Source organism: Mustela erminea, chromosome 1 (genome assembly GCF_009829155.1).
Source record: "Mustela erminea isolate mMusErm1 chromosome 1, mMusErm1.Pri, whole genome shotgun sequence".
NCBI lineage: Eukaryota > Metazoa > Chordata > Mammalia > Carnivora > Mustelidae > Mustela > Mustela erminea.
Genome location: NC_045614.1, coordinates 126,644,388 through 126,669,629, shown reverse-complemented (window position 1 = coordinate 126,669,629; position 25,242 = coordinate 126,644,388). Strand labels below are relative to the sequence as shown.

The 25,242-nt window shown below is 40.7% G+C and overlaps 2 protein-coding genes across 2 annotated transcripts in view; one reads left to right on the top strand and one right to left on the bottom strand.

The window, feature by feature from the left end:
- The window catches only part of LRRC31 (leucine rich repeat containing 31), a 101,675-nt gene extending 78,025 nt beyond the window's left edge, over window positions 1-23,650 (bottom strand). The window contains exons 1-2 of the mRNA XM_032341550.1: window positions 23,514-23,650; window positions 23,222-23,323 (exon numbers count right to left, since the gene is read on the bottom strand). The gene's annotated coding sequence lies outside the window, so the exon portion shown is untranslated. The remainder of the gene's footprint in view (window positions 1-23,221; window positions 23,324-23,513) is intronic.
- Window positions 1,656-18,533, top strand: SAMD7 (sterile alpha motif domain containing 7). Its single transcript, XM_032341563.1, has 7 exons — window positions 1,656-1,741; window positions 2,616-2,740; window positions 6,310-6,388; window positions 7,545-8,176; window positions 9,550-9,671; window positions 14,487-14,597; window positions 18,336-18,533. The coding sequence occupies exons 1-7, from the start codon at window positions 1,656-1,658 to the stop codon at window positions 18,531-18,533; spliced, it is 1,353 nt and encodes a 450-aa protein (XP_032197454.1).
- Window positions 23,651-25,242: the final 1,592 nt, after the last annotated feature.

Sequence of the window (25,242 nt, the reverse complement as noted above, 5' to 3'; positions counted from 1 at the left end):
AAGTTTTTAAAATATAGGAATGGCAAAAGCCATTGTTATGTGAACTGTGGACTTGATCAGTAGATTTAGGTTTAGAAAGAAACTAAAGAAGCGATTGCTTATTTCAATACCATTGCAGTTTTGGTTTTTGAACCATATGAGCATATAAACTATTTAACAATTAAATCAAATATACATATGAGAAGGGAAAAAAGACAGATCACTACTTTGAAAAGCAGAACATATTCTTCCTAATTTTCTTTACTAAAAACACAGTATCCCTGGGTGGCTCAGTCGGTTGAATGCCTGACTCTTGGTTTCTGCTCAGATCATGATCTCAGAGTCATCAGATGGAGCCTGGTCGGAGGGCCCTCAGGTCCGGCTCTGTGCTCAAAGCAGAGTCTGCTTGAGATTCTCTCCCTCTCCCTCTACCCCTCCCCCAGCTCCCTCTTTCTTTCTGAAATTAATAAATAAGTAAAAGCTTAAGAAATAAAAAGCAAGGGGCGTCTGGGTGGCTCAGTTGATTAAGCATCCAACTTTAGCTCAGTGGTGATCTTGGGGTCCTGGGATCGAGCCTCCATCAGGCTCCAGGCTCAGAGGGGAGTCTGCTTCTCCCTCTCCCTCTGCTCATGCTCTCTCTCTCTCAAATAAATAAATAAAATCTCTTAAAATATGAAAGTTAATTAAAAAATAAAAGATAATTGTAGGTATTTTGAATTTTTTTAAGTGACCACTGAGGATGAAGGAAAGAGAAGCTAAAATGATCTGCTTGACTAGTACTTCTTGAATATTTAAAATTATTCAAAGGACATGAATAATTAACAGGAAAATGTAAAGCAAAATGTTATCCTTTAAACAATGGTCCCTTTTTCTGATCACTAGGTTCTGCAGATAAAGTTATGAATACTTGTGTTTATGTACATTTGGATATAACTTGATCACTCGTTCTAATTAAATACGGTCTTATCCTGTATCCACTCTAACTAGATATATTTTTAGCCATTAAGAAGATTTTCCCCTTCTTCTCTGTTTTATCAATTAAATAAGAATATATTTCTGAAGATTGAACATATCGGAGAATATATGCATTTGTACCTCTGAAATATGAATATAAAAATAAAAATAAGGGGGGAGGCGTCTGGGTGGCTCAGGTGGTTAAGCAGCCAACTCTTGGTTTCTGCTCAGGTCTGATCTCAAGGTAGTGACGTGGAGCCCAGCGTCAGGCTCTTTGCTCAGTGCAGAGTCTGCTTGAGTCCCCCCCTCTCTCCCTCTGCTCCTTTCCTTTCTAAAATAAATAAATAAATCTTAAAAAAAAATCAAAATACGTTGTAAAAAAGGAGATTGGTACTTCCAGAATCTGGCAAGGCTGGTTTAGTTTTATTGTCGCTTGTAGTGTGATGTGGTATTTCCTGTGGGCTCATTAACAAACTCCAAGGACAAACTGATAAATGACTAAGTTCTACAGTTGTACCTGGGTGCTTAAAATGGAGGGGCTTTTATGGAATTTAAAGCTTATTATAGCAGTCTCCCCAAATGTGGGGGAAATACAAACGGTGTTCATTGTGTTCAAGAAAAAATCCAATAGTTCACAAAAAGTAGAGTTACTTGTTAACATATCTATCTGATCCCTTCTAGAACTCCATCAGTGGCGAGAGATATTGATGATAAATCCTATGATGGCCATGAACCCTTTGTTGACAGCATCAGGGCAGCAGAGAATGCCACTGGTTCCTTCACCATTTGAACCTCCAACGGCGGACAGGTATTTTTCTCCAGTATACTAATCTGGTCTAAGGAGAAAATGGATGATCATTAACTTTTCAAATGATAATAACTCCAGTGTTGTTTCTTGACTAATGTTATTTCCCTGATTCTTGTCCAGTGCAGTGTCCAGTCAACACACTTCCTGCCACTTCCCATTTGAGGCCTGCTTGATATATTCACTCAACACATAGCTGATGAGCACTTGCCCTGTGACACTGAGAGAGGAAACACAAGCAGGGGAAGCGGGAGAGGGAGAAGCAGACTTCCTGTCAAACAGGGAGCCCGATTCAAGGCTCGATCCCAGGATCGAGATCATGACCTGAGCCAAAGGCAGGTGCTTAACAACTGAGTCACCCAGGCTCCCCATGTTTTGACATTCTGAGAAGAAAGTCATATCCATTATTTATTGTTGTTCATGGAGCATCAATAATAAATTTGGACTTCTTGAGACCACTGAAGTTTGGCAAAATAAATAAATTGTCACCCAGGTAGTCAAACCCTGACCCCAGATGGCAAAACCCAATCCAAAGTATGTCCATAACATGGGGAAAGAATGTAGTGGTCCAAGTGGTATGTTGGTCACGGGAAATCAGAAAGCGGTATTGATTTGATTAGATCTTGTTTGCAGACATTCTCAAAAAGTTCTCTTCTTGCTTTATCTGTTGTGCTATCAACTGAGTCAGTCTGTCCTTAGTAGTTCTTTCTTACCACATTTCTACTTAAACCAATAGAGGCTGAAGGATTTTTACATTTCATTTGGGGAAGAGAAGATAGAATTCTGTCTGGCAGTTAAAAAAGCCCACTGTCTACACAATGGGAAATTTGTACTATTCCAACATCATTTTATCTACTTTATATCTTTTTTCCCCTAGAGATTTATTGCCTTCCACCGTAGCTCCTCCTGACCCAAGACAGTTTTGCATTCCTTCCCAGTTTGGATCTTCTGTTCTACCAAACGCAAATGTGCCGAACATGTTGTCTAATCGTGTCTACTCAGGTATGGGCAAAAAATGGCTCCAGTCTGTGGAGCAACTGTGACCTGGGCAGCTGCTTTATGCTTGCCATCATGCCATGAAATTTACTGCTAAGTTTTGGTGGCAGAACTCTGTGGCGGTAATGCGTGTAGGTTCTGTACTTGCAACCTAGATTTAAATCATGGTTCTGCCACTGTGTGCCTGAGTGTCTGTTGCTTAACTCTTCCAACCATCAAGTTACTGGTGAGTAACATGAAAAGTTGCACTATTACTATCTGTCCTATCTTACACGTGAGGAGCTAAGGAGGTCACGAGAAGATGAGATCTGAGAGTTAAAGGGGTTTAGGGCTGTTTGTCTGTGTCCTGACAGGTCATTGCGGGAAATTTGCCTTTTATTCTGAGTAAGAAGCAAAGCTTTTGAGGAGTTCAAGCAAAGGAGGCATGTGGTCTGACTTACATTTTACCAGGATCACTCTGGCTGCTGTGTCTGGGACAAACTTGATAGGATCAAAGTTCTGAGGATAAACTGATGGGAGTTAATGGGCTATTAGAATAGCCAAAAGATTATGAGGGGTTGGCCCTGGGTGGTGACAGTTCAAGAGCAACATGTGGTTGGATTCTGTAATTATTTTGAAGGTAGAAATAACGGGTTTTTTTACAGTTTAGAAATTAGCTGTGTGAGAGAGAGGTGTTAAGGAGGACAGCAAAAATTTTGGTCTGAGCAATAGGAAAGGCAGAATTTCTGTGTTGAGGAAGAGTATGAGAGGAACAGAGTTCTTGGGGTGGAGAGATATCCTAGGCAGAGTTCGCTCCTATTACGTTTGAGGCGCTTAACCGACCATCATTGGGAGATGTCAGGAAGGCAGTTAAGTCCCAGAAAAGACTTCTGGAGGCAACCTGGAGATATAATTTTGGAAGTCATCAGCATAGATGAGGCTAGATGAGATCACCCACAGAACGAGTGTAGATAGAAGTTAAAAGAGTGATTCTTAGGACACAGAAAAGATCCAAAATGTGAAAAGGAACAAGCAGGGAAGAAACAGGAAGAGAAACCAGTGAGGTGGGAGGAAACCCAGGACAGCCTGGTGGCCTTGACAACAAGGGAAGAAGTTGTAAGGAGAGAGAGAGAGCATCTATGTGAAGTGTGCCAAGTAGATGAAAACTAGCGATATATGACTAGATTTAGCTAAGAGGAGCTCATTGGTGATCTTGATAAGAGCAGTCAGTAGAGTGGTATCAGTGAAAACATGACTGGATGGGGGCTCGAGAGAGATTAGGAAGTGAGAATTTCCTCAGGATACTGAAGATCAGACTGATGTATCTTATCTCCCCAAAACTATATTCGTGAATTTCTGTTTGTCCTTGCTCTCCAGTTCCAACAACTCTTAGTAGATAAGAACAATGTGAGTGAAAAGTTTGACACAAGAAGAAATACCACTGGTGTCAGGGCCGGTGAAGAACAGCCTAGATTTGAGCATGCTGTGCATGGATCCATTACAGTGGGATCGGGCAGACAAGCCAGGGCCAGATATGAAACTAGACACACTCTGTGGAGTGATCCAAGGACCAAAAAGGCTGTCCCAACAGTTGATCCAGATTAGAGCCCCTCCTGGCAGCAAGCACCCAGTAAATCTACAGCCCATGGTTACAGACAACACATAAACAGACCAGTGAAATAGTTTCATTGCTGACTCAGAGAGCCTGTCTTAGTGATAAAAAATCCAGAAGCTGCCAATATTTGTATATACACAAGCAAGTTGACCACCTGTCTCAGGGACACAGGTCAGGTCTCCTGCCTCAAGGCTGATGTGTAGCAGAGTGAGCAAGGGAAAAGTAAGGGCTGAGTCCTACAGAAACTGAGTTACTAAGTAAGTTAGCAAAACAGAAACTAAGACAGAAATCTGTTTCAAAAATTAGATGTTAGGTAGAGTGGATTATTACAGCTGGACTAGCCCTAAGTTTGATGTCATCTATTTGGGAAAGAGAAAGAAACTTGAAATAGGTTTGATGGCTCCAAATTTCAGAGGGTCCTAGAATCCAGGTAATTAGAACTGTGCCCTCTCTACTGGACTTCCCATGAGAACTTTCTTTGCATCCTTTGCCAGTACCTCCCGGGTTGAAAGTTTCATGCATACCGGCTCCCTAAAGAAGAATACTTTGAAGTCACTGAATTATAAAAATATAGAGCTTTAGAGTTAGGAAGATTTTAGAGGTCACCTCATTTAATCTCTGAATTTTACAAATGACAAATAATCTCCTTTAAAAAGATATAGTACGATTTATTTCAAGATAGGTTATTAATAGGAGTTAAAGGAGATCTTCTAGCTTAGTACAAAGGATGTACAAGAAACGGTTCTAGCCTGCATGATACTAATCCCCTTGTTAGGGAGAACAGATTTTCATATGTAAAACTATCAGTGAACAAAACTATACTTAGTAAGTACAATTTGGGTGTCTATTATGTTAAAGAGTGTTCTGTAGACCTGTGCTAGTCTGTGAGGAGGTTGTGCAAATAAATACATATATAGAGAAACTTTTGCAATGAATTGACAGGGTAATTCTCTATTGATCTAGTAATTTTTTTCACTTGTATTTGTGCTTGTTTTCATTTCAATTTTAAAAGAGTTCATTTTGTTATAATTTTTAAAAGTATTGGTCCATGGGCGCCTGGGTGGCTCAGTGGGTTAAGCCTCTGCCTTCGTCGGCTCAGGTCATGATCCTCAGGGTCCTGGGATCGAGTCCCGCATCAGGCTCTCTGCTTAGCAAGGAGCCTGCTTCCCGCCCCCAACCCCGCCTATTTGTGATCTCTGTCTGTCAAGTAAATAAATAAAATCTTTAAAAAAAAAAGTATTGGTCTATGATGGGTAGAAATTTTAAGAGAAAAACAATTCCCTTTACCATAGATAGTTTGAAAAGCAACATATAGACACTAAGTGCATTAGGAGTACAGAGAAAGAAGAAAGTCAATAGAGCATAAAGTTACGAAGCAAGAATACAACCTTCAAATCTGTGATGTCACTGTTATCTCAAGATATTTTAGAAGATTACACAAAGAACGTAATTTCTACCCAACATCGTTGAAAACATTTTGGAAAAATTATCTTCCTCAGATACACAAATAAGTCCACATAGAGAGCTTTATATCCTACCCCTTAAATCACTGCATTTATTTCCAGACATTTTGATGCATAAGAAGCACTTATTTACTTTTTTTTTTTACGGTCAACTAATTTCTCTTATAGCAAAAAAAAAAAAAAAAAAAAGTTATCCATTTTTACTTCAAAAGCTAGAAGTGAGGAGATCCACAATCCACAGCTCATTTAATCTTTTTTCCTTTTTGAAGTATGGCAGGAAAATGTCACCAATCATGAGACCCATACTTAAAGAAAAATAAAATTATCTAGTATTTATCATTCCATCACCAAAGTGACCCTAAAATGCTGAACAGCAATTATCTGATACTGTTTCCAACATTATACTCTACTGGAGGGTTTTGTAGATGCTGTTTTAAATCATTACTTTTTTTTGTATTATTTTAAAATAAACATTGTTAATTTGTTTGTGGGGTGAGATGATGGTTTTCTTTTTTAAGGTTGGGGCATTTTGCCACCTGAATCCATAAAGGCAATGGCCAGAAGAAATGAAATGATTCAAAGGCAGCATACTGCCAGGTAACATAACAGTGTTGTTTTATTTATTTTCTATTCACTCACTTGTTCGTTTATTCATTTGTTTTAGACATATAGGTAAATAGACAGAAAGATAGGTAGGCTGAAAAATAGCTAGATGACAGAGATATAGTTTTTGTATACATACACTCATTCATTTGTTATATTTGTTTATTTGTATACGTTATACATACCCTAATCATACACATATTATATTATGTATATTTGATAGATTTCTGATTATATGCAAAAAGTATTTCAGGAATATTACAAAAAGAAATATATACAAACATAGATTCAGGCTGGTTAAAAGCAAGATTGGAAATTATGTAGTGAAGCTAAGCAGGTAGATCATAAGAGTTTAACAATGCCTCACAGTTAAAATGCCTACTTGTGATGCCTCTGAAATTCATATCAGCCCTTCTATTTTAAATGACTTCAATTCTGCCCAAACATAGGAGCCACGCTTGCCAACTCCACTTCAGACTCTGTGAGCAGAGCCCAGACAGCCCCACGTCAGTGGCCCCCCACAATGGCCTTCTACTGTAGCAACTGGAAAGAAAAGACAGCAATAATGATAGGGCATGACTCTGGGGTGCAAGAAGGCATTATCCTCAGTTTTCTCATCACTAAACCCCAGGGGGTCCAGGTGAAAACCAATAAGCAAAGTAAAGTAAGCAAAGCCCTCAACAAGTCCTCCTACATAACCCCTGCCAGCTGCATTGATTTGTAACAGTTGAGACTTGCATTGACTTACTGCCTGCCTTAAGTCCCACTGTGATTATAGTACAGGGTTTAAAAACCTCTTTCCAGAATTTTAGTTTCTTTGAGGATTAATCTCTGGCAAGAAACTACCCTCAGCTATGTTATCCCCATTCCTGCTGAATTTGCCAGACTTATTAGAATTAATGCTTTAAAAACTGGCCTTGCCTTTCCGTTGAGAGATTGAACCAAACCTCTTCACCCTCAGATCTTTATTCCAAACTCTCCTTCTCAGTGAATTTTGGGGGACCTCGTGTTTCCACCCAACACACTTCAGATAAGCAGTGTGAAGACTCAGGAAAAGCAGAGGTCCCATCTCAGAAAAGGCAGAGGTCCATGAAGACTGTATTTCTAATTATTTTCTTCAGGTGTATAAAATATATTGTTCTGTTTTTAGGATGGAAATGGAAATGCATGCCATTTACCAACAAAGGAGAATAGAAAAAGTGAACCCCAAGGGACTAGCAGGCCTAGGGATACCATTCCTCTATGGCTCCAGTGTGCCACCTGCCCCAGCCCCCTACCATGGCAGAAGTATGCTTCCTGCTGGTGACCTGCATTTTCACAGAAGCACCCTGAGAAATCTTCAGGGAAACCCTACGCTAGTGGCCACTGGTCCACATTTTCTAGAGAGCTGGGGTCAGAAATGTCGTCGTCTCAGGAGAGGTACAGGGAATCAGAAAGTTCTAGACAGCGATATTGAGAGCTCCAAAAGTCAAGTAGAAGAAAAACTCTTAGGCCAGACTCATGGGATTTCCTATGAAGAGGATGAATATGCAAAGGAACCAGAGAATGAAGCTCTCAACAACCAGAAGTCAAGTGAAACCAATGAAAAGCCAACTACAGCTCTTGCCAACACGTGTGGGGAGCTCGAGCCCTCCCACAGAAAACCTTGGGGAGCTCATGGTGCGCCTCTAGAAGCAAAGGCCTCCTGGGATGGTGCTAAAGAGAAGCCTTCAGAGCAGGGCTTCTCAGCCTGTGGGGAAAAGAATGGTGTTTGCCCTCCAATTCCTCGACCAGTTCTGCCAGGTGGGTGTCAGAGGCCAATGGCAGATCCTAATGAGCCACAGGTCACCAATCCCTAAGTTATTCCGTAATGCTTTATACTCATCATGTTTCCTTAATTCTTTTCTTAGTCCTATTGAGAACTATGTCTTTTTGAAGTCACTTCAATTATGTTAGCTCCACTAAAGCCATATTAGTGACATTCGTATCTATTCCTATGTAGCTATAGAGAGAACTTTCAGCAAAAGCTAGGAAGGCAAGGGTGAGGAAGGTTGGGGAAACCTACCAGCATTTTAAACTAAAATTTTAATTTCATTGGCTGCTAATTTTTTCTTTTTTTTTTTTTTAAGATTTATTTATTTATTTATTTGACAGGGAGAGATGACAAGCAGGCAGAGGGGCAGGCAGAGAGGGAGAGGAGGAGGCAGGCTCCCCGCTGAGCAGAGAGCCTGATGCAGGGCTCGATCCCAGGACCGTGGGATCATGACCTGAGCCGAAGGCAGCCGCTTAACCCACTGAGCCACCCAGGTGCCCCGGCTGCTAATTTTTTCAAAACACAGTAGAGGGACTTCTTGCTTTAAAGTATGAATTCTATCTCCCCTGTATTTAACTGTAGAAAACTATGGACAGTGAAACAGAAACATTAACTTTCAATGCCCATTTATGTGGTGATACCTTTTTACCTAAAAGCATTAGCACACTACCCACCCCACCCAAACACATACTGAATAGTTTTCTAGAACTTCTTTAGACAAAAATATTTTAAAATACTGGAATTTGTGGGGAGGGGAGGGGGGTGTTGTCACTGAACCAACTTCTTGCCTTACAAAGTGTTAATTTGCCATTTTTGAATATGTATCTAAATTCCCGTGTCACCTAGAAAGCATAATAAATCACAAAACATTATAGAACATGATAGTGTTCATCTGGAGAATGAAATCCACATGGCATGTCTCTTGGAATTGCAGAGAAACAGAGCAGTCGGCAACTTCTTTGTTTATTTATGATAATGCTGTCATTAAAGATCTCTAGGGGAAGAAAAAGAAAGGAGATACTCAACTTTTTTTTTTTTTTTTTTTTTTTTTTTTTTTTTGAGATACTCAACTTTTAAGAAAATGTCTCCCAGTCTACGGCCATACCACCCTGAACGTGCTGATCTTGTCTATCTCGGAAGCTAAGCAGGGTTGGGCCTGGTTAGTACTTGGATGGGAAGAAAATGTCTCTCAGTATCTTTTAAGGAGCCTATACATAGATCTATAGGGACCTAAAGGGACCCTCTGTGGTAAGAGATAGAATTTGAGGAAATTAAGGTAACCATACATGAAACTGTACTCCTAGCTTCCCCCTTTTCCCTGGAAATTTTATATCACCAAATAATTTCCTTTCCATTTTTAAAGGAGCACACCCACTGGCTACAATTGGGGAAAATGTGTCCTTGGATGAAGATATTCAGAAATGGACTGTGGATGACGTGTACAACTTCATTAGTGGCCTTCCAGGTTGTTCAGACTATGCTCAGGTGACTTAACACTGAAGTGTTTTCATGAAAATAAGACACTTGTAGGAAATATATTTCCTTCCTAATGAGTTCTGTTGAACATGTATTTTTCTCTCAGAGAGAATTCCCAATAATCTGCCCCTTCGTATGTCACTGGTTGATGGGACAGGAGCCTGGGATCCGTGGAGCTTGGGTCTAGTCCCCGCACCCCATTTGCAGGGGAGGCTGGGAGAGCCATGTCTGTCTGGCTTGTTTCTGTTCTATCAAGACTCCCAGGAGGTTGGAATTCACCCCAAATTAAAAGATTCAGTGGACAAACATTCAAAAACAGGGAGAAATGTCTACTACATTCCCTAGTCTTCTGTATAACAAATACTTTGGGGGTACATACTTCTGTACCAGAAGTTTAAGGCTACTCATAATAGGTAATAGAAATATTCCTCATTCTGAAAAGGGCAACAGGACAATAGATCTGAAAAAATAAGTTAACTCTTCTAAACTTCTATATGTATGCTGGGGCAACATACAAAAGTGCATACACACAGATAATTAAACCTGGTAGATAAAATACTATTTTTTTTAGTTATAATGAACTGTCAGGAGAGGTGGAAAGAAGACTAGTTTCACTCATATGGGAAAATAGTTTGGCCAGTTTTTAGAGTTTACGTCAGTGCTATATTTTCGTACATAAATTTTATTTTTTTTAAGTGCTTTATTTTTTAAAAATATTTTATTTGTTTATTTGAGAGAGAGAGAGAAAGACAGCACAAGACAGGAGGAGCAGCAGAGGCTAGAGGGAGAAACAGATTACCTGCTGAGCAAGGACCCCCTCTCCCCGATGTAGGACTTCATCCTAGGACCCTAAGATCATGACCTGAGCCAAAGGTAGCCGCTTAACTGACTGAGCCACCCAGGCATCCCTGCAAGTGATATAATAACACAATTTTAAGTTATAATTTGCCTAGTAAATCTGGTGTCATTATCTTTGGTTTATATATTAAAGGAAAAGAAAGCAAGGATAGGACATTATAATTGAACATAATTAACGGATGTTAAAAATAACTTTTTTCAGCTATCAGTGTTGTGATCATTTTTTACTTCATTGTAATGCTGTCAATTCTTCTACATTTTCTTTTTTTTTTTCTGTTTATGGGACTTATGGAAAAATTTGCATAGTCATTAAGAGTATGGCTTATGAAACGAGGAAGTACAAGTGCAAAACCTGGCTTTCATGTTTTCTGGACATGTGACCTGGGACAAGTTGCCTATCTTCTCGGTACACAGTTAATCATCTGTAAAATGGGTATACTTGTATAATATATTCTCAAAGGATTGTTGTAAGCCATGAAGAGGGCCTCATACTTTATAAGTACTTGATAAACATTAATTTCATCATTCTATCAGAGGCTCCTCAAGAGAACAGAACCACAGCTTACTTAACGAAGCAAGCTGTATTCTTCAAGTCACCCACCTTGTCTTTTTGAATACTTGATGAAAATTCCTGTCCTGTTCTCTCCTATTCAGCAAGTATAACATTATTGTTTTACTAGTCATTCACCATGGGGTAATCACTTTTTAAATTTATCTGTGCCATGCATCAAGTGCCTCATCCACCACTAGGAAAGTTACAAAACTTTGATAACAGCCAGAAATAAGCAACCCTGTGTGTAATGAACATGTGATCTCTGACTTCCAGTGGACAGAATCTATTTGAACCCTCATCATTCTTAATCAGACATAAAAGTGCTCTTGATAATAACCACTCTTGTGATAAATGATGCCACGTGTGCATTTCATACTTTATCATCCTCCACGTCCTCTTGCGGACACATAGAAGTCACATAAACACCAGTACCCCAAACTTGGCTGACTCATTATCTCTCACCAACAGGATGTCAGTGCTCCTTTCCCCACCCCGAGAAGTGGTACAATTATTTCTAGGTGTTTCTCAAACGTGGCTAGGATCAAGTTCTGCTCTCCCTTCCTCGTTAGTCTATTGCCTCCCTGGGACTGCTGGCAAAATCAGCTGCAGGAAGGCCCTGACTTGCTGGGCATGACCCGCCATGCTCAGTGACAGTACAGTGTGCAGAAACAGAGAGAATGTCCCTGGACACAGCAGAGAGCAACAAGCATCAAAGCAGCATGGCTCAGGCGCAGCTGCCACTAAATCCCTTGTCTAGTATGTCACAGCCTGGGGCTACCCCGGAGTTGCACTCCTTGTCCTCCCCCTGTATCTCCCAACCCTGTCCTCTTCCTCATCTCTGCCTTAGGTGGTTACACAGCAGTCTCCCACCACCTGCTTCCTGCAGGTATCAAAAGAAATCCAGAAGAAAAGAACCACAACTAGACCCCGAGGCTCCTATGCGAATGAGTTCTTTTAAACAGATGTAGAAAGAGGGTTGGTAGCTCACTTGTTCAGGGATGTCCAGGAGACGTTCCAACACATCTTATTTGTTTGTTTGTTTTAATGTTCAGTTAGTCACTGTACAGTACATATCATTAATTTTTGATGTAGTGTTCAGTGATTCTTATTTGTTCTAGGTAACTCAGCGGTAAAATGTTCTCTGTCTAAAAATAACTGAAATCACTAAAATTATGTGTATGTTTATAGGGTGCTCTTGGCCTCAACTACTGTGTTGAGAATGAGGGGGGAGGGACATCTAAGTGACAGTAGAAATTTCTGCAACTTTGCCTTGGGGCCAGGTTCCGCCACCAGAGCTGAGGGTCAGGCGCTGCCTGCCAACCTGCCTGGGTTTGAAAATGTATCCCTTCCCTGAAGAGTGAGGCGTCTGACAGTGAGTTTACCAACTGAGGGGGTTGGTGAGGTGGAAGTGAGGCAAAGGAGGAATTTCCAGGAGAAGGGCCAGGAACCAGAAAGAATTTAGCACAGTTGGGATTTCAAGAGTAGTTCCTGGTAGCACAGAGAACCAAGGTAGGACAGGTGAGAATGGCAGGACAGGAGGCTGGAATAGAGGAAGGTGCCAGGTCACCAAGAGCTGGGGACACCGTGTGAGGGATTATGACTTCATCCTGAAGGCAGCTGAGGTTTTAAGCATGAGTGGCGCGCCTAGCTTTTTATTTCAGAAAAGTTACTTAGGTTGCTCTTATGAAAACAGGTTGAAGGTGGCAAGGCTAGAAGGGAAGCCCTAGACCCAGGGTAGCACCAGATGGGTGGGTAGATAAGAACACCATCTAGGACGCCTGCGTGGCTCAGTCAGTGAAGCATCTGCCTGCGGCTCAGGTCATGATCGCAGGGTCCTGGGATCAGGCCTTGGGGAGTCTGCTTGTCTCTCTCCCTCTGCCCCCACACCACACCACTGGTGTGCTTGCTCTGAGAGAGAGAGAGAGAGAGAGAGAGAGAAATAAGATAAATAAAACCTTAAAAAGAAAAAAAGACAACTATCTAAAAGGCAGAATTAGCATGATTCAGCTTCTAAGTTTCAGGGAGACTTTGGCATAGAGAGACATTCACTGAAGCCAAAGACTGAGGTAAATCAGGAAAACCTAAGAGGACCTAAAGTAGAAGCCTCAGAAACCCAAACACAGAAGGGTTTGGATAAAGAAATGGTAGCCTCAGTAGAGTCCCCAGGAGGGAGATGCCTCACAAAGGCAAGGGAGACCATTTTTCATGAAAAAGTGGTCAACAATGTCAAATGCAGCCTGGAGCACATCTGTGGTTAGGTTGCTGGGCAGAATTAGAAGTAGATCGTTTTTGGTGGTTTTTTTTTTTTTTTAAGATTTTATTTATTTATTTGAGAGAGAGAGAAATAGCAAGAGAGAGCAAAGCAGGAGGGTGGGGCAGAGGGAGAAAGGGAGAAACAGGTTCCCCACTGAGCAGGGAGTCCCAGGACACTGGGATCTTGACCTGACCTGAGGCAGATGCTTAACCGACTGAGCCACCCAAGCGCCCTAAAGAAGCTCTTCACTTCTCTCCTCTCCTCTCCTCTCTCTTCTTTTTCTTCCTTCCTTCCTTCCTTTTTCCTTTTTTCTTTCTTTCTTTTATTTCCTTTCCTTTCCTTCCTTCCTTCCTTCCTTTTTCAATTAGGAAGTTATATGGTCTGCTAAAAATGAGGGAGAATTCTGTAAGGTCTTAAGCTTGAAGAGTGTGAAGAAAGCTTGAAAATAGAAAAAACACATCACTTCAGTAAATATAGGATTGCTGGGCAGGTTGAAGCTGGAGATCATGAAGTTACAGTGCTGCCAGTCTGCCCAGATTTTCTGATTCACCTTTTTATCTGCCTGGCATCTTTGTCCACCAGCAGCCTTCCTAGTTTCTGGAAGAAAGGAAGGCATGATGGCATCCACTCCACAGTCAGAACAGAGAGGGCCCCAGAAAGGCCCAGAATGATGGTTCTCACCAGCATTATCTCTCCTCCCCTTGCCATTCGTCCAAGGCAGTGGACAGAGGCTGTATCTGTCTATGTGAAAAGTGAAATTTGTCTGCCATTATCTTTACCCACAATCCTTTACTCAGTCTGTTTGTGCATTCATTGAATTGTCCAGCAACATTTATTGCATATCTACTACGTGCCAGCCGTGGCATTACAGGGCTACTGGTAAATAAGACACTGACCTGCCCTCAAATAATACCTACTCCAGGATGGACTTGAGTCCCATAAACAGAATTATAATGTGCTCTAAGAGTAATGAAAGAACACAGACAACTTGCCACCAGAGCACAGAAAAGAGAATAATATAAAATGAGAAATTTTATAATATTTAGTGTCAGCCTCAAGCAGCCTTAATGTTTCCTCCAAAACTTAAATACCTATATACAAAACAAGAATTTTTAAAAAACTCATAGAGACAAAGTTAACACCTTTTGTATTTATTAAGGTATTTAAAGATCATGCAATTGATGGGGAAACCTTGCCGTTACTCACAGAGGAGCATCTCCGAAGCACTCTGGGATTAAAGCTAGGACCGGCACTAAAGATTCAATCACAGGTATGCTGAGTTCTTGTAACTAAATATGCATTAATGGTATGAGACTTAAAAGAAATCTGTTATTTAATTTTTCTCCCGTTGTAGTATGCACAATACCTATTTGACCTCTTTTTGAAAAATTGCCTCTGTGGGTGGGGACATGATAGGAGCGAGGGAACCCGAAAGCTTTGGATGGAGTAGTGGTACATGTTCCTAGCTATAGCTGGAAGGCATAAAGCAATGGTGTGCTGGTTAATGCTTAACAACTAGTTCTCTTCAAACACAAAATGAATGCTGATTTGTAGCATTTCATTTCTATAGGGCAAAAACCCCAATCTGACTGACAAACTCCTAATGTAATGCCATTGAATACAGAATTGGGAAGAAATGCACAGCAGTACCCCATTTGCAAATATTTTCTTTATTTAAAGGGACCTAAATAAACTCAGGAGTAAATATAATAATAAATAACAGTATGGGGCATCTGGGTGGCTTAGCCAGTTAAGGGTCTAACTTGATTTCGGCTCAGGTCATGATCTCAGGGCTGTGAAATTAAACCCCACGTTGGGCTCTGTGCTGGGTGTGCAGTCAGCGTAAGATTCTCCCTCTCCCTCTCCCCCTCCCCCTGCTTGCATGTGCACACCCACTCTCTAAACTAGTAATAGTAGTAATAATAGTAAAATAATTCAGTAAAAACAATTAAGAAGTGATGAGTTTTTGAATATTTATTACTCGAGTTTTCAATATAATGTATTTAATTGTAAGTTTACCATAATTTAACTTCTAATAATGCCGTGCTTAACAACTGGCTTGCAAACTTCCAAGGAGTTTCTCAACTGGCTCTTGAGACTGGAACAAGCTAACTCTAGCTCACCACTTCTTGCCATCTCCACTGCTTCATTTGGGACTGACGCTCCATTATCTGTCCTTGGATTACTGCTTTAGCCTTCGGTTCTCTCGGCTCTGCCCTTGCCTTCCCCAGCATCTAGCCACAAAGCAGTTAAGGATGATCCTTCTAATACATGAGACAGATCATGTCTCCCTTCTCAAAAGTCTGCCTTCGCTCCCCATCTCCTTTAGAGGAAAAGCCAAAGATCTGTATTATTTGTGCTCCTCTCCACCCACCACTATCCTTAAATTCCTGACCTCATCTTCTACTTATGTACCCTCCCTCCCCTGCAGTTACTGCTTTTGACCAGTTGCCTCTAGACGTTGCTTGAACATGTGGGCACACTCCACCTTAGGGCTGTTCCCTCTGCCTGGGATGCTCTTCCCCCGATACCTTCGTGCTTTCCTCCGTCCTCTCCTTCATCCGTGCTCCACATACCTGCTTAATGAAGCTTGCTCAGATCACCCTATTTAAAAGTGTACACAGCCTAACCCCCATGCATACTACTGCTATCCCTTTTCTGCTCTTCTTTTTTCCTCCTTAGCACTTATAGATCATACTATATAACTCATTTATTATATTCATGTGTATCGTTGATTTCTCCCACCCCACTAGAATGTAAGCTCCACAAGAGCATAGATACTTATCTGTTTTGTTGACTGATGTATTCTTAGAATATGCAAGACCAATAAATAGGTCAAAAATTATTTACCGAAAGAGTGAGTTTCCTAAAAGTGAAGCCAAGAAGCATCAGCTAATTCTTCCCAGAATTTATACAGGACTGTACTTTTCTACAATGCTTGTTTTATGCAAAGTACAATGAGATTTGAAAATATCCTTCAAAAACCATTCTTATTTGCTTAAAAATTTTAGGGCAAAAAAGTTCTTTATTTCATGTAAATACTTTCATGTTTCCATTGGTATTCTTTTTTTCAGCTTCTTATTTTGGAACAATTTTAGATATAGAAAAGTTGCAAAGATACTACAGAGAATTCACCCAGCTTTTTTTTAAACGTTAACATCTTACATAATGTGGCACATTTGTCAAAACTAAGAAGTTAACATCAGTACAATGTGGTCTTCATTTTTTAAAGATTTTATGTATGTATGTATGTATGTATGTATGTATTTATTTATTTATTTATTTAAGAGAGAGCCAGAGAGGGCAGGAGCAGGGATGGAGGCAGAGGGAGGGGAAGATGGACAAGCAGACTCTCTGCTGAGCAGGGAGCCCAGTGCAGTTGATCCCAGGACATTCAGATCATCACCTGAGCTGAAGTCAGTGCTTAACAGACTGAGCCACCCAGGCACCCCATATTCACTTTTTTTTTTTTAAGATTTTATTTATTTATTTGACAGAGAGAAATCACAAATAGATGGAGAGGCAGGCAGAGAGAGAGAGAGAGAGAGAGGGAAGCAGGCTCCCTGCTGAGCAGAGAGCCCGATGTGGGACTCGATCCCAGGACCCTGAGAACATGACCTGAGCCGAAGGCAGCGGCTTAACCCACTGAGCCACCCAGGCGCCCCCCCATATTCACTTTTAAATAATTTATTTTTCTTTAATGAGGATACTGTATCTCTTGGCATATTTTATAATGACACTGCAGGATTTTTTCTCAAATCTGATTTTCTTTAGCTTTAATTTATCATTTATGTTTTTTGTTTGTTTGTTTTCTTTTGTTTCGTTTTGTTTTGGTCTTTACAATGTGGCTAACTCCAAGTAATTCTTTCCCCCCCACCCCCACCTTGACTATAGTTGTCATACAGTGTTATGTTCTCCAAGTCTTCTCGCTTGCCATTAGTATTAACCACAAATCATTTTCTGAGGGCTGTAGTCATTTCTTTGGCTCCCACCTGACGTGTCTCAGTGCCTCCATGGAGCCCAGCTGAGCTCTAATGTCCAAACTCCTTCTGCCTGCACGACAGGACAGGGCTCCCACAGGAGTTGTGGGGGAAGGTCTGTGACTGATGCCAGACATTCCACCAAATGGAACAGTTGTAGAGTCCTTGGGATTGAGAACTTCCAGGCATCCAATTGAAGTAGCAGAATTGGAAGGTTCTGGGTAACATCTGGAAGACCCAGGAAGTGAGCGGGCATGAGTTCATCAATGGATAAGATAACAAAATCTCAATCTCCAAAATGGGAAGCAGGGGCAAAATTCCATTACAGTGAGCCCTGCTAAGAAGGAGACCGCCCCTCAGAAAACCAGAAACTAAGAAGGTGGACCTGGACAAGGCATACAAGGAAAGGGATAGGAGAGGAAAGAGTTACTGGAATTTGAGAACCCAGATATTATTAGAATGGAAGAAGCTGGGTTTGAGCTATGATAATGTGAACAACATAGAAATCCCCTTGAGGGCCAGGTTTGTGTAGGAGCCCAGTGGATGATACTGGGGCATTGAGGCCCAAGGTGGCAGTGTTTATGTCTCAACACTAAGCCAACTTAAAGCCAGCTGTGTGCTGAAGTCGTCTAAAGAATTTCAGCCTGGGCTTGGAGAGGTTACCAGTTGGCCATTAGTAAACATGGAACAGTGTGTCTGTAGGATCTCTTGCAGGACTGTTTGAAAAGGATGAGGTGGACTGAACTCAGAATAAAATAGTGGTATACACAGATGAACCACAGCAGACCCGGGAATGGGAATTTGGAAGTTACTACCCCCGTTATATCTAGTATTACAGTAATAAACACTGTATGCTACTGAGAGAAATAAAAAGCCCACCATGTCCTAGAACTGTGTCCCTCACAACTATACAGATGACCCATGCCTGAAATTACCTCAACCTCCCTGCCCTCTGTGGCTAAGCAGAGTGTGTTGGGTTACTGGAAGAATCTCTAGCCTTAACTACTGTCACCATTTTGTCTTCAAAGGTATCTCAGCATGTGGAAAGTATGTTGTACAAGAAAAGTCTATCACTTCCTACCAATACAAAACAAGCATTTGATCAACCAGCAGATACAACTCCTCTTTTGGATTTTAATTCCTGGGGTGATAATACATTAGACATCCCTTGTTCCCAGGATATAACAATTCCTAAAGGAATTGAACGAGATAGCGGAAGAAATTAAAACCCTCAAGGAGTAAGAATGGTCTTAATCAGTTTTCCAAAGAGTCTAGGACATTCTGAAAGGTGTGTGAGGGTTTCCCGGGATGAGGTGGAGACTGGGAGGGAGAGAAGCCAGCCCACCTGGAGCCCTTAGAGACCTTGCCTGAAAGGCTTCCTAAAGTGACCTCAGAGCGAAGCGGCTGGAGGTGTATCCTTGGAAGCAAATGCTAAATGAAGGAGAGAATTTGCAAACACCAAAAAAAGCTACAGTTGGATGTTTCTATGTGGAAATCTCTGAAGAAGCCAAAAGAACCTGTATTGCATAAAAGAGCTCCTTTTGTCTCTTCACTCATTTCCCATCCCCCAACCCAGAAAGAGACAAAGGCAACCTCCAGCAGTTGAAAGGAGGTAGAAGAAAAAGTGGCAAAGTGCAAAAAGGAGGAGACGTTGACGGCAGGGCCCCCACTTTTTCTCATTTCAGGCTTCCAGGCTGAAGAAGGACCAAGTTAGGGAAAAACAGAAACTTGGTTGGACTTTTAAGTTCAGAGTAACTGTTACTCAGCATTTTCTTTCTGACATGGGACTATGTTATGACTAAAAATAACTACTGGTTATCTGAGAGGGAGATGAAAAGCCATACTGCCCACCTCAGATTTCACCAGAGGGGTGGGGAAGAGTTATCTCTGCATGCAGGTTTGAGTTGGCAGGAGGGAGGGAAGAAGATGAAAGTGGCTTTCTGCTTGTCCCTGTGGAGTGCCTTTCAACCTCCCATTTGACAGAAAGTCTCTGAAAGAATATACAAGGAACTGCTAGGAGTTTGCTCAAGTTGGGCCCGGTAACAGGGATGTGAGGGGAAACTGACTGCATACCCTCTTCTACGTTTTAAATGTCCAACAATGAGAATGCATTTTTTATTTTAAAATTTACATTCAAAATAAAGAAACTATAGCAGGCAGCCTCTGAGATAGCCCCGAATGATCCCTGCTTCCTGGCACTCATGTCCTTGTGTAATGCCCTCCCCTCTGACATGGGCTAGCCTTACTGACTCTTTTAATGAGCACAATATGGAAAACATGATGAATGTCATATCTGTGGGTCTGTCTGTCTTCCTCTCCCTTTGAAATTCCTACTCTTGAAGAAGCCAGCTTCTATGTCCAAAGACAGCCCTGCAGAGAGGCCTGAGTGATTGAACATGGAAATGAATCTTCTGAGTTCTGTCAACAGCCACACTACGGAATTTGAAGGTGGCTCCTCCCCATTCAAGCCTTGAAATGGCATTACACACAGCTCCTGCCCCAGCTCAATGGAGGTCTTGAACGAGAGTTCCCAGCTAAGCTGCTCCTGGATTCCTGACCCACAGAACTGCAAAATAATAAATGTGTTATTTTCTACCACCACATTTTAGAGTCATTAATTCCACAGCAATAGGTAACTAAAACAAACAAACAAATTGTGCTGATAAACATGTATAGCGTGGTACCCACATTCACTTTTTGATTTGGAAAGTGGGCTTTTGAAGTTATTTCCCTACAAGCCCTGCTAACATAACTCAGCTTTGCTTTCTTTTACTTTAAATCTGAAAACAGCAGTGTTTTTTGCCCATATAAAATTATATTATACTCAGAAATATGCTTGTGACTTCCCCTCTATAGAGAGAGAGACTGAGGAGAGAAAGAGGGAGAAAGAGAGAAATAGTCCCTCCAAATTTCAAAACTTTAAGAAGTTTTGTCATATGACCTTTCAACTGTTACGATTCTCAGTGTACAGAAGTTTCAGAGGATGCCACGTGTGAGTTAACGATGTTACCGTGGGGGATAAAAAGGAAAGCTTAATTAATATTTTTAGTGGCAAAGGCATCACGTGGTTCAATCCATATGATGGTTTTGAATTTCTTATCCCCGCTAAATGAGTCAATTGAGTTGGTAACTGATTCACTTGAACAGATGTGTCGCAGTGCTGCTCTAAGAAAGTGTTCTGATATGCCCTCCTGCCACGTACTATCACTGAAAAAGGCACTGTGCTTAATCTTAGATCCCTGCATTAAAAAAAGAAGCAGAGGACACAGGTGAAGGAGGTGATTCCTCAGCTCCCCCTACTCTTCTGTGGAAGAAAAGAAAGCTGGAGTTGCTTGTCCACACTCAGGTTACTTTCTTTCCAGATGAATGAATTCAGGATACTTTTCAACAACAAATCTGCTTTAGAGATAGAAATTATATTGGGGGGATGAAAATTTCACTCAGGTTATCATATAGAAATAATGTTTAACTTTGCTGCAAATACTACTTTAGTCTTGAGCATACTCTGTAGCCTTTGTGGGAATATAACAAAGGACAGCAACCGAAAGACCTCTCCTATGTTTGAAAACCAATCACAATGAACCTGTGTTTGCTAAATAAGATCTTTGACTTATGAAATATTCTGTTTATACAGATTGAATAAATATCCACACAATGGAATACAATGTAACTCTTTTCCCTGTGAAAGTTTACAGCTATTAAGAAGCAAAAATAGAATTTGAATATTATCATTTTGTACCCCTGAAAAATAAAGGATCCGGAAGATGATCATGAGTGGCTGCTAACATCGCAAAAAAAGAAACAACCAGACATTCCATGCCTCCTATGGAAGTCCATGAAACAGTTATGAAAAGAGCAAAATCCAAGCTATGGGAAACTGCACAGTAGAAAATGTTTAGTAACTGTGTAGTAGAAAAGACCTGATTTTCTTCAACAGACAAATTGCAAAGAAAAACAGAGAGAGGAAAATCAAAAGATTAAAAGATGCTAAAGATTCAAATCACTCAGATATAAACATCTTGGAAACAGGTAGTGATGATGGTTGCACAACATTGTGATTATAATTAATGCCACTTAATTGTACACTTAAAAATGGTTTAAATTGCAAATTTTGTTATATATATCCACAAAAAATTTGCTTTAAGATTCAAATCACCCAAAACAATTACTTGGATCCTATTGAATGCACTGTAAAAAACAAACAAACAAACAAAAAACTAAACTAAACTAAACAATTGGGGAAATTTAAATATAGTCAGAGATATCCGGTACTACTAAGGAATGGTCACCTTTTTTTAGATGTCATCATAATATTACAAAGGATTTTTTGTTGTGGTAGGAACATATGAAGTGAAATCTTTCCTCTTAGCAAAATTTTAAGTGTGCAATATAATATTGTTAACAATGGGCAAAATGTTATATAGCAGGTCTCTAGAACTTACCTCTATTTTAAAGAGGTCTCATCTTTTAGAAATGCATATTGAAATACGTCTGGATAAATGATATATGTTGGATCTAGGGTTTGACTTTACCTTAATTACAACCTAATAAATTACCCACTTAGTATTTTATGGAGACTGGCAGAATATCCAAGACTCTTGAGTCAGAGACAAGGGACTTTACTACTCATGACACAACAAGTCGCCCAAACCTTAGCATATTTGTGTTAGTTTCACGTGCTCTCAAGTGCCACAGGGTAACAGAGATGGGTCTAGAGGAGGCCTGCACATGCAGTGTTTTGCTTCACAGTAGAGTAGCACTGAGTTTTGGGAACCCACTAATTTTATAGCAAGCAGGAAGCAAAGCTGCTCTTTAACTGAGCTAGGGATAGAATGTGGGGGCTGGGATGGGAAAGAGAACTCATTTCTTAAGGTTACCAGTACATAATCAACCCTGAAAAATGGGCCCTGGTAAAAGAACTGTAATCTTGGCCCACCCAGAAAGATCTGTAGGAACAAAAGAGGCCAAGAAAAGAGTGTCTCTTCCAACAATATCATGGCATGGATTTGCTTCAAAAAGCCACTGAGAGGAGAGGGTGTAAGTCAGTCAGTGGGCATACAGGTGAAACAATTTTGCTCATGAATCAATACTTGTTGAAACTGGGTTATGAGTACATGAGGTTCACTATACTAGTTACTCTTCTTTTCTATATTTTTGAAATTTTCCATAATAAAAGTTTTTAAAAATCTTATTACTAAAGAGTTACCATATATAATATGTGTGAATTCCAATATTTTTATAGAATACTCAAAATATATATATTCACTATTTAAAATTTATGGAATATTTTTTCCATCCATTAATACTAAGAATTTACTTCATGCAGTTACTCATGATGGGAAGTAATTTTATTACAGATATATGAAAGGTCTGTTTTATAAAGAGTTGTAGCCAATTTATTATATGTGTCCATCCTGTCCTTGGGGAAATTAATCTCTCTTCATGGAAATCAAAAGCAGAGTCTGGGTTCTTCAATTTATCTGCTAAATAAGCACAGGATTTCATTGTGCGGCCATAAGACGTAATCTCCCTGGAAATGGTAATAGTTCACTTAACATGACTGGATGCCATTTTGAAAAAATCGGAATGCTTTTAGGCTGTGCATATTTGTTTTTAAAAAAAATACATTTCTAATATATTTCACCACTACTCCTTTGGCTCATTCCCTAGTAGGTAATTTTATTTTGCAAGCTAGTTAAAAAGTTTGACTGATTATTAAATTCAATTCAATTATTCTTTCTTTCATTCTGCTAAAAAGTTATACTCATCAAATAAAATATAAAAAGCAAGGGTTTCAAACATCTTGTTACTATAAAAAAAAAATTTTATCACCTCTTGTCTTAGTCAGTTTGGGCTGCTACAACACAATACCATAGATTGTGTAGCTTATAAACAAAAGAAACATATTTCTCACAGTTCTGGAGGCTGGAAATCCAAGATCCAGATTCCAGCACAGCCAACTTCTAGTGAGAGCCGCCTTCTAGGTTGAGGACTGCTGACTTCTCATTGTGTCCTCCTGTGGCAAAAAGCAAAGCCAGACCAAACTCTTGTGTCTCTTCTTAGAAAGGCACCAATCCCATGTAGGAGGGTACTATTTTCATGACCTGATCACCTCCCAGAGGGTCCACCCACTAATACAATTACATTGGGGGTTAATTTCAACATATGAACTTAGCAAAGGGATGCAAACATTCAGTCCATAATACCTTCATCAGCCCATTTGCTGTCAGTCCCCTCCCAACATTTCTCAGTTCTTTGATGTCTAATGAAGTATTCAGCAATTTTAGATGCCCTTCTGTGTCTTTGGTGGGGAGGGGGGGCAGGAAATAGCCAGATTTCTGTACTTTTTTTCCTCCCACAGTTGCATTCCTATATAGGAAACAGCAAATTTCACATCGAGGAGGATGAGGGAGTTCCAGAAAAGATGATAAACCAGCTGTTACAAGAACTTAAAAATCCTGTTTTTTAACTGTACTTCTTCTTAACCATCTCCGTCCTAAGAGCACGTCTTGGGAAGCACAAAAAGAAAAAGCATATGTCTCCCTTCTGATATTCAGCAACCACTGCAAAGCTGCACGGGAGCCCTCATCATGGATTCTGCCATCCCACCATTCTTACAAAGATGGTTCTTCACTAGGTACCTGAACATCACTGTTGAAGCCACACCTGTGCTACTGATGTGTGGCCCTGGGGGATGTGGGCTACAAGGGGCCCAGGCATTTGTGTCAAGGGAGAGAGGCCTCCAAGCATAGCAAAATGTATAATGCATTCTTTTTAAAGTAAAAATTACCTGGGAAAACTCTCCTCCAAACAAATGCTCCAAAGTCCATCTATAACCAGACCAAGAGTACTCAAGAGTGAGCTCTGAAACAAGGAGGAGAACAAGAAGGAGAACAAGGGAGAAGATGCAACCCAAGTCTACTGGCTAGCTACTCACCAGCCATGGCAAGAACAGAGGTGGGATAATTACCTTTCCCACCATACTAGGCACCCATCTTTTAAGCTAATTCCAGCCACCCAAGGGAAAAAACAACACTGACTCACCCATACAGTTCACTGCTGACCAGCCTCTACCTTGGCTCACAGAAAAAGAAGAAAAATTTTTATTGTATTCCAGGTGGAAGAGAAGGGACATTACAGAATATGCTTTGGATTTACTCTCTCTACTCACACTGCCAGGAAAGATGAATGCCACTGGGATAGCACCTGGCAGATGGTCACCCATCTTTGGCTCATGGCCCCTTCCCTTTTCCCACCACTTCCTCCTACTGAAATCATTCTGCAGTCTTAGGACTGCAGAATTAGGACTCTGAGTTTTGCCTTTCCCAGATAAGCAAACTCACCACAAAGAGTTTTGTCCACTTGTGAGAATCTCAATATTCAGAAGTCTCACTGACCCCACTCTATGGATGGATGTCCCTCCCTGTCCTGGGGACCAGGCTGAGACACGCCATCCTTTGTTCTACCTCTTGACTCTAAATTCCTTAGGAACCAGCCCACCCGTTCTAAATCCAGCCTACCTCCTTCCTGAGCACTTCCCGTTAACTGTAGGATATCCATTCTTTCTTCTAAATTGTTCCATCTTCCTATCTTGGTTACCTCAAGCAGTCTCCCACTAACTGTCCCAATATCCTGAGGAAATATCTCCAGGGAGACAGGATCAGAATCTCCTCTTCCATCTAGAAAACAGGCCTCTACACACACACACACACACACACACACACACACACACGCACGCGCGCATTAGGATGCAGACTCTATGAACTATATTTATCATGGGGCTCTGAAATAGTCTTCCGTGTCTGCAAACCATTCTGCTGCTTCTCTCTACTTATCTGGGTCCTCAAACTGTTTTAAGTATTTCTAAGACTTTATTCCATACTGTTGTAGAGTTATTTGATGAATTCAACCAGACACACTATGCAGAATCTATGA